At 43.7% G+C, this 12333-nt stretch overlaps 1 protein-coding gene across 3 annotated transcripts in view; it reads right to left on the reverse strand.

Annotated features, from left to right (window-relative positions):
• NPL (N-acetylneuraminate pyruvate lyase) overlaps window positions 1-12333 on the reverse strand; it is a 643702-nt gene that overhangs the window by 62666 nt on the left and 568703 nt on the right. For all 3 annotated transcript variants that reach the window (XM_069641412.1, XM_069641411.1, XM_069641413.1), the window contains 2 exons: window positions 10304-10388; window positions 5694-5733 (listed from right to left, as the gene is read on the reverse strand). In XM_069641412.1, coding sequence (XP_069497513.1) covers window positions 5694-5733; window positions 10304-10388 — 125 coding nt within the window. The remainder of the gene's footprint in view (window positions 1-5693; window positions 5734-10303; window positions 10389-12333) is intronic.

The raw sequence follows: 12333 nt of genomic DNA on the forward strand, positions 1-12333 counted from the left end.
TACTCCCACTCTTAGACATGATTTGAGGTGTTCCTTTGTCTTTCCATGTGTTTTATGGGCTATGGGGTCTTTTACTCCATAGGGTCTCATGTGTTTTTGATGTGGGTTACGCAGCACCCTCCGTGCCGTAACCCAGGGGGTGTCGTAGCGACCCCCCAACATAGACTCCATACCCTGGGACTGACTACTGTCTCCCAGGGCATGTAAAGTCACCATTGTCTTTACTAGTCCCAAATTATGAACAGAAACCAGTACAAACCATCAGATTGTGGACGTACTGGTCGGTGCAATTCGAATTCCCCGGGGTCTGTTGTTCGAGGGGGCACGTCTCCGTCCCCCCTGATCAAGTTTTGGCTGGTGGCAGTGGATACTACTTTTTATATTCGACCGCAAATATATCTCTATGGGATTTTCCCATTGTTCGAGGGTACCAACTTTAATTATTTAATTCCTATAGCCTCGAACATACCGCCGGTTTATTTAATTAATATTAATTCACCAGTTGGTATTTTTGCCAGAACTCGATTCTAAAATGGCGTTTGTGTTCTCTTCTGTGACTCCAACCCAAGTCGAGCCCTTTGTTCCACTTTTTTGGCGGGCTTCTCCACAGAAGCCTCCAAAAGCCTCCAAAAGTGGTGCCACTCTGTCTGGGTACCACAGAGGGTGTGGGAGGGGGTTTAGGCACCCTGGACTGAGTTGCCTTGGCAACTCAAGTCGCACTCTTGTGTGATTGGCCCAAGTGGTGAGCCGGCCGGCTCACCACTTAGCATGTTTGATTGACAGCTAGGCTGAATGAATGGGGGTTTGCTGCGTAAAAGCAGGGCTTTGGGGACTGGAACTTGAGAAGTCGCCACAGGACCTAAGAATCCGAGGAGGGAGAAGCTGAGCCGACCTGCAACGACGACACCATCGGTGGAGCCCTGCTGAACCGTCTCACCACTTTTCCCGACGACAGAGGAGATCTCCAGCCCAGAGAGTCTTCATCCTTTGACTGGTGGGGATAACCAGTTTTGCCTTCTTTTCACCTTCCTGGAGCATCTCGTGGCCGTCTTGCCTGTGCCAAGCACCCCGGCAACCGGAATACCACGGTTTACCACTACCGCGAATAGAAGGGTAGTACCTTTTAACCGAAGAACTCCGCGGCTGGTTTCTTCCCTGGCAGTGCAACGACCATCTTTCCACCACAGTGAGACCTCCTCTTCCTCTGGATGAAACACCGACTTGCAACCGTTGCCAGGAACAACTGCCCCCGCTGGAGCTTCCTTCCCACTTAAGGTACTGTGTCCCGCCTGGCTTTGCTTGCGACAGATCGTTCGGGGTGACAGTAAAGCCTCGACTTTCTAACCTGGGCTGGCCTGGGACAACCTAGCTAACTTTTCCTGACTTTAATTTCATTCTTTGTGTGCGAACTATCTACAAGACTCTTTGGGCATAACCCCACTGTGTGAACCTGGACCCCTTCTGCTTGCTCTCTCCAAGAGTGGGCCTTGCAATTGACTTCCTTGCTCTCCAGTAGAACTCTGCCTATCCTGCCTTACTGTGGTTCTTTTAAAAGTATTGAAATTTGTGTGCTTCAATAACTCTGCCTTTTTCCCTCCCTTTTTAATAACTTATTAGAGTGCCATCTTATGTTAAGCGCTCACCTCTGTCTGAAAATAAGGTGTTTCTCATTAAGACTTGTCCAATAAGTAATTAGGGTTTTATGTATATAATAGTGACTGTGTGCTGAATTTACCTCTTTGTGCTAGTGTAATTTACAAGTGTGTCTTTAAATAAATAATTATATACTTTTACACCAAAGCTCTGGTCAGTGTTTGCTTCTGCTACTGTATCTCTGTACCTATTGTGTATACTCTATATACTGCCTAACTCTTCTTGAGGGAAGTCTGACTGCTCAGCCACAGCTACCAAGTGAATCTGTGTGGTACAGACTGCTACCAAGTGGGTTTACTGCCAAACGCCTGTAGTCTTAAATCTTTTGCAGTGGTCCCAGAGGGAACTGCACAGGTTTCTGCCTAACAGAGGGGCCCTGCATAGAGTTATTCTGCATTCTCCAACCTGAAGACCTTGCACCAGCATTTGTTGCCGACCAGAGAAGTGCTCGAACCTGCAACCTCTGGGCATCAGCGACCGGAGTGGAAGGCAGGAAAAACGACCTTGGACCCTCTTCAGAAGACCTGCCAAGTCCTAAGAAAAATTGGCATATGGGGGTGAGTTGTAACAGTACTTACCTGAACCTCTAGTCCCCTTTTAAAACCTTGGTAACAATTTGGCTTTGCCATTGCTTGTTCGGTCAAGCATTCCGAAAGTTGCGGACACTTATTAGTTAGAATAACTTGTCCTCTACCCCTCAGAACTCTTCATTAGGCCCCAGAAGCTCTACACTCATGTTTTCCTGTCTCACACAACTGTGTGAAACTTTGGTGAACTTTTGGGCACAAGGCAACATACATCTTAGAGATGGACTTCTACATTTAGTGTTGTATCTCTGTGGACCTGTAGTGCTGCATACTAATACTTACCTTCCTTTGCAGAGGTTTGCTATGTATTTTGCTCTACTCCAGTGATTGTATATTTGTATCTTTTATTTAGTATTGTGTGATAACGTGACTACTAGTCATTTTTAATAGTGTTATATGGCCATAAATAAGAATTTTTATAACTGATTTTCTAAGTGAGATTCTTGACTTTTCATTGTGTGGACTCATTGAGGCCTTCCTACAGGCTCACCAACTCTCGAGACTTAGCCTTGACTACTTGCCTTGCTACCTTGAACTGGTTTGGCTACAGCTCCCAGAGTTGTCCCGGTCACTACAGTAGGTTGGCCTTCTAGACATCTGTCCACCAGGCCAGAGTCAGTCCTAATACCCGCCCTCATAAAGGAACAAAGAGAGGCAACCTTGATGGCTAGACAGCCTGGCTGGGGGAAATACACAATCCTTCCACAGCTGAACTGGGCTCAAAGGACTGAAATGTGTGAAATCAAATTGATATGGCTTGTATAATTCTGAGTGATGCTGGCCACCTACTGTAAGCTACAGCGATGTTGCTGTCACTGCAGCTATCAGATGGGCACCTGTGACCTCTGAACCTGCATGGTTTCACTGGAGAGCAGGCGCTGCGGATCAGGCCACTGACTATGCTTTTGTCATGGATTTTATGATTAGCAGATTACCCTTGCAGAGATGTAATAACCTGTATCATTTTATGAATACAAATTAAAAAAGCCAGTGCTTCTACACCCTTGCCAGATGGCCATTTCCAGGCGGCGAGAGGATCCCTGGCAGAATAAAAAGGGAACACAAGTGAGCTTTTGACATAACAATTGGGGATTTCTTGGATACAGATTTGTGGTGGAGGGAAATAGACTATAAAAGTGGGAGGCTAGGATGCTAGTTGAAGAAGGCTGGAGGAAAAGCCCTGCCAAAAGAAACATGGGATGGAACAACTAAGTGGACGGAAGGAAATCCCTGACAAAAGAAAAAAAATATCGAGAATAACCCCTGGCAACTGAAAAGGGAAAAAAACAGACTCCATCGAAAAACAGCTTGGGAGAGAGGGATGAAATACAATACTTATCCAACACTGAGAAGCATGACTAAATCCCTGTCATAAGGAATGCAATGGGAGAAAATCCATGACTAAAGTCAAAAGGGATAGGATGGATCCACTGGCCTATAAAGGGGGCATGGCTTAATGTAGAGCTTTTTTGATGAACAAATAATCAAAGTCAAAAACGGTTCTAGAAAACTTTTTAAAATCCTAAAAATGTTGGAAAAATGTAAAGTACAAGCGCAGACTTTTATACCAACATAGCCCGACTGCTCCAAGGTACAGCAAGCATTTGCCGACTACATTGCTGCTGCACAGTATAAGATTAAGGCCAACTACCCGGACAATTCTAACGTTTCCCTAGCTACACCTACCCAGAGTCCTTCAGGGCCACCAGAGCAGATAAATGAACATCATGATTTCTCTTTTAGGGCCATAACCACTTTAGAATTGATGGAAGCACTAAAGGATATGCATCCTACTTCCTGCACTGGGGACACACTACCCTCCAAACCTATTCTGAATCACAAAGCACTCTGTGCGCCCTTGCTTACATTCTTTGTTAATGCCTCCTTTCAACATAACGCTGTGCCTGACAGTATTAAAGAAGTTAATGTCACGCCCCTAACCAAGAAATCTGGTTTTAGCCCAGAAGACCTGCAAACCTCAGACAGATTATGCATTCCTTCTTTCTCCTGAGGGTAGTGGATAAAATCGCAACATAACAGTTCCAGAGCTTTTTGGACCAAATCTCCATCTTGCATCCCAGACAGGTTTCAGGGCCTATCACAGCACTGTGAGTACACAACTAGACCTTTAGACTGACACGCTCGATATGATCGATAAAAACAAATGTGGTTAGCTGGTGCTGCTACGCCAATCAGCTGCGTATGATCTGTTCGATCATGATATTCTCCTTCTAACCCTGGATAAGGTTGGTAGATGCTCCCGAAAAGCTATTACATGGATCCACTCTTTCCTATCCCATAGGGTTTCAACAGCGCACAGGGGTGACTCCTGCTTCAACTTGTTTTCAGAAACTGGTGTCCAATTTTCAAATTATGCAGATGCCACATAACCCCTATTCAATCTGGAAGGAGATTAGAATTCCGACTCTACCATACTTAATGCCATCTTCAAGAATGGCAAGCAGTGGATGACTAGTCACCAGATGCACCTAAACAACTAAAAAAACTGAGCTACTACTCTTTGGTCTACCTCGAGCTAGATCAAAGCTATGCAAACTTCCTCATCAACAACTGCAAAATCCCAACACAGGACAAGATCAAAACCTTAGGTACCTACCTGGACTCCTCTGAGCTCTGACACACAGGTTAATAATGGAGTAAACACTACTCAACACCACATGAAGCTCCTCAGGCAGGTTAAAACATTGGTTTCCGCGAAGAATTGTGAAACCGTGGCCCGAGCAACGATTCTTGCCAGAATCGATTACTACAACGCTCTCTTAGGCGGCGAGACTAAGGAAAAACTCAGAAAAATTATACCATCCGCATAATCAAAAACGTGATTCGCAGAGAGCACATTACTGAATACAGAAAGCCTCAATTGGCTCCCTTTGAAATACCAAGTTTAATTTAAGATCCGTACCTTGGCACACAAGTGCATCCACGCTAAGCCCCTACATATCTGAAAGACAAGCTAACAAATTACCAACCCCAAAGAGTACTGCGATCAAGTAACAACCATCTTCTGGTTTGCCCTAAGCCAAACCGTGCTAGAGGAAACGGAAGATCTTTCCCTTCCCTGGCAGCTTCGTTCTGAAAGGCATTACCAATGGCACTACGACTGGAAACTAATCTACTGCCTTTTCCTAAAACAATTAAAAGCCATGCTGTTCGAATAAACCATCCCAGTCTGTCCCCTTAGGTTGTCCCGCGCTTTATGTTTTGTCTTGTGTGTCTTTGTTGTACCTGCAGGGTTTTCGGCGCGCAACAAATAAATAAATGAAATAAATAGGGTGGTGCATGGGAACTATCTTGGAATGGTAGTTGAAAAAAGTCCCCAGAAAGTCGAAGAGCAGTGACAGGCTATCCCCAGGTGAACAGGGGAGATGCAGGAGTTAATTACTTTAGCAAGCGTATATCTAAAATGTCAGAAAGAACATTGTAAGTACATACCTTGATGGAATAAATAGCTCAAGAACTCCTGGGTCAGAAACTAGAAAAGAATGAAAGAGTTGGTTTAGGCAAGATAATGTTTCTAAAGCAAGGAAGCAGATCTCAATGACAACACATCTCCTTCAGTAGAGCAATCTAGGGAAGGATAGGTTGCGCTAAGATCATCCCACACCACTCAACATGTTCCAGGCACAGCAGTGTTTAGCTTCTCTGTATGTCACTACCAAGCACCACACTGCAAACAAAGCACTGCAGATTGCTCAAAACTTAACAGCAGACAAAAGTGTTCCCTCTCAAAGTAGTTTGTGCCTTTTTAGCCACTTTCATAATTATTCTAAACCATTGACAACACTTACTTTTGCAAGTGTGTTATGATGAAGGAAGCCCAATCCACAGATAAGACCTGGCACATGTAAACCCTTGTGTAGCATATTTCTGACAGGTAAGCAGTCATGAGAGGCAGTGAATGAATCAGACGCACTGGCATATCCATCCCCTAGCAGCCCATCTTTCAACCATCATTCAGGTACACACACATCATTCAGCCAACATTCAATTGTTTGTTGTTTATGTTTAATACAATTTGTCTTGTGTTTACAATGGTGCACATTTTTAGTTTTGCTTTGGTTGCAGTGATTGAGCTATCTGATAAAGGTGGAGCCTGAAGCACTTGACTGGCTTGGTGGGGTTTCCTTTTCTCAGGCTCCGACATTTGTTCTACACGTCAGGCTTCTCCTACTATCATAGCCTGCAATAAAACTCGAGCGGGGATCCCCGGTTAGTCCTGGAAAGAAGTCTGCAAACAGAAAAATCATTGCAGACCTTAAATCCATTGGTTGGGCTGAAGTTTTATTTTTTAAACATGCTGGCATTTAGGGAACACTAGCATAAAGCATTGAAGATTTTGTTTCCACCTGTTTGAACATTTGCATCACCCCTTTTCCAACAACCTAACTCCACCACTTTTTAGTGGAACAGGCTTTGTCCTGGCCATTGCAAACATCCACAGTTTTGGAAAATGTATCAATGTGGTCAGATATGGTTGTGGTTTAAACGCTATATTAAATACACCATTTCAAATTTGATGAAGGCTTTCTTCACACATGCATTCTCTTTCAACCTTCTCCACTTGATTAAAATGGGCTTTCAGTGCCTTATACGTTAACAATTTGGATAAAATGACTTGTGAATTCGTGTAGCCCTGCATTTGAGCATTCATTTCATTATCAGTTCAGGTTTTTAACATTTGTTGCCACTTTGTGATCACTCTAAGGCTCATCAACAAGATGGTTGGTGCAAGCTTCCATTTCCCTTCAATGTGCATCTCAAATGAGCTCTACTTGCTCCTTGCATGATGGTCTAGGAGGCGCAGTCAAAGGTAAGTCTGACTGTTTGAAAGAAGGAGGGAATTTTGAGCAGTTGCTTTGAAAATGTGCAGCTAAAGAGACCCAAACTGGACACTTCTGTATCTCTTCGACAGACCTCTGTTCCACATGTTAATATTTTTCAACCAAAAGCCGGAGGTTTATGATCTGAGTGATTCGGTTTTCATGCTTCTTTAGAAAAGTGTGAGACAGCATTTTATTTTCACTTTCAATATTTATTTTTATACTAAGAACCCAGTTTGGGAGCAACAGAGCACTGTACAGGTCATAGGGCAAAACAATGGTAGAAAGAATTTAACAAGTCATCAAGTAAACATTAGAAATGCAGATGGAGTTTACATAATCTAGCCAGATGCTAGGTTACACCAAGGTGTTTTTGGAGCAGCCATATTTTCAGTTCTTTGGAGCAGTCTGGATTGCCACCGGGATGAGTTCAAGAGGACCTGAGCATATGCCAAGCACTATTTCCTAGTTTTCTCCATGTAAGTCAGTCTATATTTCCAGTTTGGTGATGGTTTTACTGCGAGAGAACTGTGTGCCGCCCTAGGTTTTAAGTTTGGCTGTCAGGTAGGCACACGTACCAACAGTGGTTGCCTTTTAGGCGAGGATGCATAGTTTTGAACACGATCCTAGCTGGGATGGGGAGCCAGTCTAATGTGCACATGGCAGTGGGTAATGTGGTCAAATTTCCAGGAGCCATTGATTAGGTGAGCTGTGGTGGGAAGCTCTGTGAGGGGCGAGAAGCACTTGAGTATCTTGCAGGAGGGTGTTGCCCCAATCGATATGCAAGATCACTAGGGCCTGCTACACCATTCGGAAGTCCTGCATTCACAAATGGTGCATTTTTTTCCCTGTGTCTGCCTTAACATGGGAGCTCAATACCTGTTTTCTGCTATTGTAATTCTCAGGTAAGGAAAACTGGAGACTTGTTCTCATGACAGAGGTTTTCTGTGAATGTCATTTTCTTAGAATTCCTTAGCCGCCCTAAAGAGGATTTAAACTTCTTTGATTATTCATCAGATGATTTGAGAGACCGTACTTTTTAATTGCCATATACTGATTCAGAGGCATTCTTTGTTTTGGCAATGACTATGGAGTCGGCAGCATATAAAGGGAGCAGTCCTTTGAAATCTCCTATTTCAGGAAGGTCGGGCACTGCTGCAACTATCATCCAAGCACAAACAGAAGAGTACTGTATATTAAAGGATACAACGGAGAGTGAGCTTGGGAACCAAGACTGGAATTCAACACCATCAACTTCTTAAACATTTCTTTTGGTAACATATTGGGGCATGGGGCCTTTCAATTTCAATGTTGCCGTATCACAAGCCTGATTTCGTACATTTAATAGTTACTTTCCCAAAATGGTTTCCTCCTTTCTTGCTCTCTCCGAAAGACACCCATATCCTATTCATGCAAGTGAAAGAACAACTTTCCCTTTTGAGGCATGTTGCGTTTCCATTTCTGTTGAAAATTGCTCTGAAAAGAGATACCCATTTAAAGTCTAATATTTTTGCTTCAGTGTAGGCCCTGCAGTGCCCATGCCCTGCGCCACACAAACCTCAAGGATATGACTTTGTCCCTTAAGAAACTCAGCCTGAGCAGAAAAGGTCAAAGGGACCATTCTGGCAAGAAAATCAATACGTGCAATTCCACAGACCGATACATTTGACTCCAAAGAGGAGGAGCCCAAGAGCAAAGTGGGATGGATTGACAGACAATGGTTCTAAAGTACGCTGGAAATGCTCCCTTTGTTTCATTGGATTGCTCCCCTCTCTTCCCACCAGTCCACCCTAAACCCTTGCCCTGTTCTATTAGTAAAATCAATACTTTTGAGTCCCACGTTGTCTGCTAATCCCTTAGACATGACAGGGTCAGGTGACAGTGATAGGATGGAGAAAAAAGACAGAAACAGAAAGATCATGGAGGAACAAGGGATATTTGTCAGGGATAGGATGCAATTTTAGAAGGTACAGGAGAGGTTGGACAGGAGGTGGAAAGAGGAGAACACTGGCGGAAGGGAGAGGCTGGCACTGTAGGTGTTAGAGTAAAGTAAAGTAACACTGATGGAGGTTGGAGGCAGAGGGGTTAAAGAGGAGGATGAGAAGGGGACAGATAGGTCTCATGAGGTGAACAAGGATAGCTTTGCCAAGGAGAGAGAAAGAAGGTGACCGAAACTTCCCAAGGAGAAAGCGAGACTTGCCACGTCAGGCGTGTAAAGGAAAAAGAAAGGGTACAGAGAGGTCAAAGGTACAAAGCAACCATTGGCTATGGCAAGAGGGCCAAGGGGAGAGAAACGGGACTACGTGCTCCCAAGCAGACAACAAGCATTATCCACATCAATTGGGCCAAAAGTTAGAAGGGGGACGATAATGTGACGTGCCAGGAAAGCGGACAGCCTGGACCCAGACACTGGTAGGGTTAGAGCCTAAAGACTGCAAGGACCGATGAAAGAGTGGGGGGTAGAGATTTGAGAGAAAGAGAGCCACACACACACACACTTAGAACCTAATTGGACAAGAAAGAGCTGACTCTGGTGGGACTGGCAAGCCCACCCAGGAAACTAAATAACACTTGCCCATGAAGAACTCAAGCCAGCTAACCAGGACCACAGAGTCTCATCACTGCAGTGACAGCAGACCCTGACTCAAGAGGAGCTTAAGTATGTGTCCCATTGTACTGTATTGCTCTTGGAGGTTGATTTTCGGGCCATCGGCATTCTAGCCCATCCTCCAACAGAGAGAAGGAATTTACTCATCTGCTAGTGCAGTGACCACTGCCCATGTTAGCCAACATGTACCAGCAGTGGCTAGGAGGGGGTGCCGGATTTCCCACAACCCTGACGAACTATGTGTGATTCAAAACCTGGGTCAGGAGGGTTTTGTCCTGACCATACACTTTTGGCAAGTACTTGAGACTATGATCGAATTAGGATCATAGCCCTGGACATTATGAACTTTCTGTACATTTGTTGTTGATCCTGGACCCACATGCTCTTTCAAACAGACTTACCCATATTCAATTATAGTTATGCCGACCCATTGTGTGTTTTGTAATGTATATAACAATCTGTTGTGGAACTCCTGATACTAGCCTCAAGTCTCTGTTGCTCCCTCACTGTGTGTCACAGCACACACATTCAAACATAAGCTAATGTGAACATTGGCTGTAGTGGTCATAGGAAAAGGGGCCGATAAAACAAAAACGTAGAAAATAATACAGTACCTGTTTCTTCTGTGCACTAACTAGATTGCCTTTCTGGAAGTCTGACAGCATTTCATTGGCAGCTCTCCCCATGTAGTTGTAGGTGCTGCAGGGAGAAAACAAAAACGGACACAATAAGGCACCGGATTGTGTATATGAAGACTCAAGCATGGCCATGTTGTGGCAAGTGTAAGTGTCTTGTTGTTGCACAGAAGTTAATTTCCTGCCACACAGAAAAGAGACATTGAAGGTCAGCGCCCCATTCTAAGAGAGTAGAGGAACCCAATTAATTACATGCAGACAGCTGGAGAAGACGCTCCCCGAGATTAAATATCCAAAATGTGCATTATCATTCTTAATTTAAAAAGATAAATGGCACCTGCAACCCACAAAACATTTGTCTCATATGGAAGAAATGTAAAATAGAGCAGAATGCAGTTAGATTGACCTGCTCCACAAAAGGAAGACCTTAATGACACATTGCTATCCTGGCCTGTTGGTTGGGAAGGTGTGGAGGACATGTTCGAAGATCTCAGCTGCTCCAAATTTAAAATAGGGTAACATCAATGGGACTACGGCATGGGTGGGGAAAACGAAGATCAGTCTGTTTTACCCCACAGGTGCAGATTCGTCAGAAAGCAACTCCAGGGATTACCCGTGGAGACCCCAATGAAGAGATCCAGAGGTCTGAAGAACCAGACGTCCTTGGACAAAATGCACCAAACCAGGAAGACCCTCAATGTTATCCACTGGGAAATGTGAGGGGTCAGAAATGCAAGAAGGACACATAGGTATAGTTTTCTCACAAGTCGCCTTTTTATTAAATATGGGTTGGAGACAAACCCCTATCTTTCCCTAGCCTAATACAGATTTCCCTACCCAACAAATTAAGGCTAAAGGAAAATGACCTAATGTCCAAAAAGTATCTGTCCCTCAAACTAGTACATACAACAAAATCATACAGGAATTATGTGGCTGTTTAAACTTCACAAAATAAAATATAAATTCAAACACAAAGGTTATAAATAGTTATCCTTGTGACCAGGGTTGGATCCCCTACCCCTGGATCAATTCAAGATTTTGCAAACCAAAGCTCAATTTCAGTAAAGTTATTTTCACTAACCAAGTTCCACTCATGGAAGAATACATAGAATACAAAGTTATTTTCATTCAATATATCCTTCACTTGGCAAAGTGACTATCTTAGTTCCAAAGGGTTTCTCACACAAAGACAATTGAAGTTTCCACAACCTCCTGCTTCCCAAACCAAAAGATGTTCTCTTCACACATCAAGTCAGACGTCAATTGTAACTGTTCTTTACGGTGAAGAGCAGTCACTTTTTATCACATAGTTTCTTCCTTTATAGGCAACACCTCAGTCTGGATGATTCACTCAAAAAGACATACTTTAGTCAGGATGGTTATACAACAGTTCATCAAAACAAGGTAGTGGAATTGCCACTTCTTTTTCACCTCAACCTTCTACCACATTCACAGTATTTCAAATTATCGCCTGCCAGGACAAACTACTCTTTGTCCCTATCCTGGTTTACTCGCCTGCCAGGATAAAACTCCTACTACTACAACTTGTACTTTTTGGTAAGGCTTGTGTCAAACTTTCCACACTTGAATCCTCAATGGGGAGAGTTGAACCAATAACTGCTTCTCGGGTTAGTCTTTTGACTTTCAACACAATTGGCTTACAGCTTCTTCCACATGTATACTGCACAAAAGTACAATGATTCTCACATGTATTTGTTTGCCATACACAATGCAGGTTACAATTCTCTCCCCCTTCATCCCTTTTACAAGGAGGGCTTTGCTCCTGCAGTCTCTAATGTCTGTCTACAAAACTTTTTGGCTGCTGACAATGTCGTTTACAACTTTCTTCGACGGGGGATCTTGTTCTGGGTAAGTCATGTTCAAATTGCATTGGGGGCACTCTCAGCTTTCTTTGGCAATGCAGGTTATAATGTCCTCTTTTTGGGTATACCTCTTGAGGAAAGTTGTGTTCCCTTTGTTTTACTATTGCATACTTTGGCAATGCAATA

The sequence above is a fragment of the Ambystoma mexicanum genome, chromosome 1q (genome assembly GCF_040938575.1).
Source record: "Ambystoma mexicanum isolate Mex_15411 chromosome 1q, UKY_AmexF1_1, whole genome shotgun sequence".
Classification (NCBI taxonomy): domain Eukaryota; kingdom Metazoa; phylum Chordata; class Amphibia; order Caudata; family Ambystomatidae; genus Ambystoma; species Ambystoma mexicanum.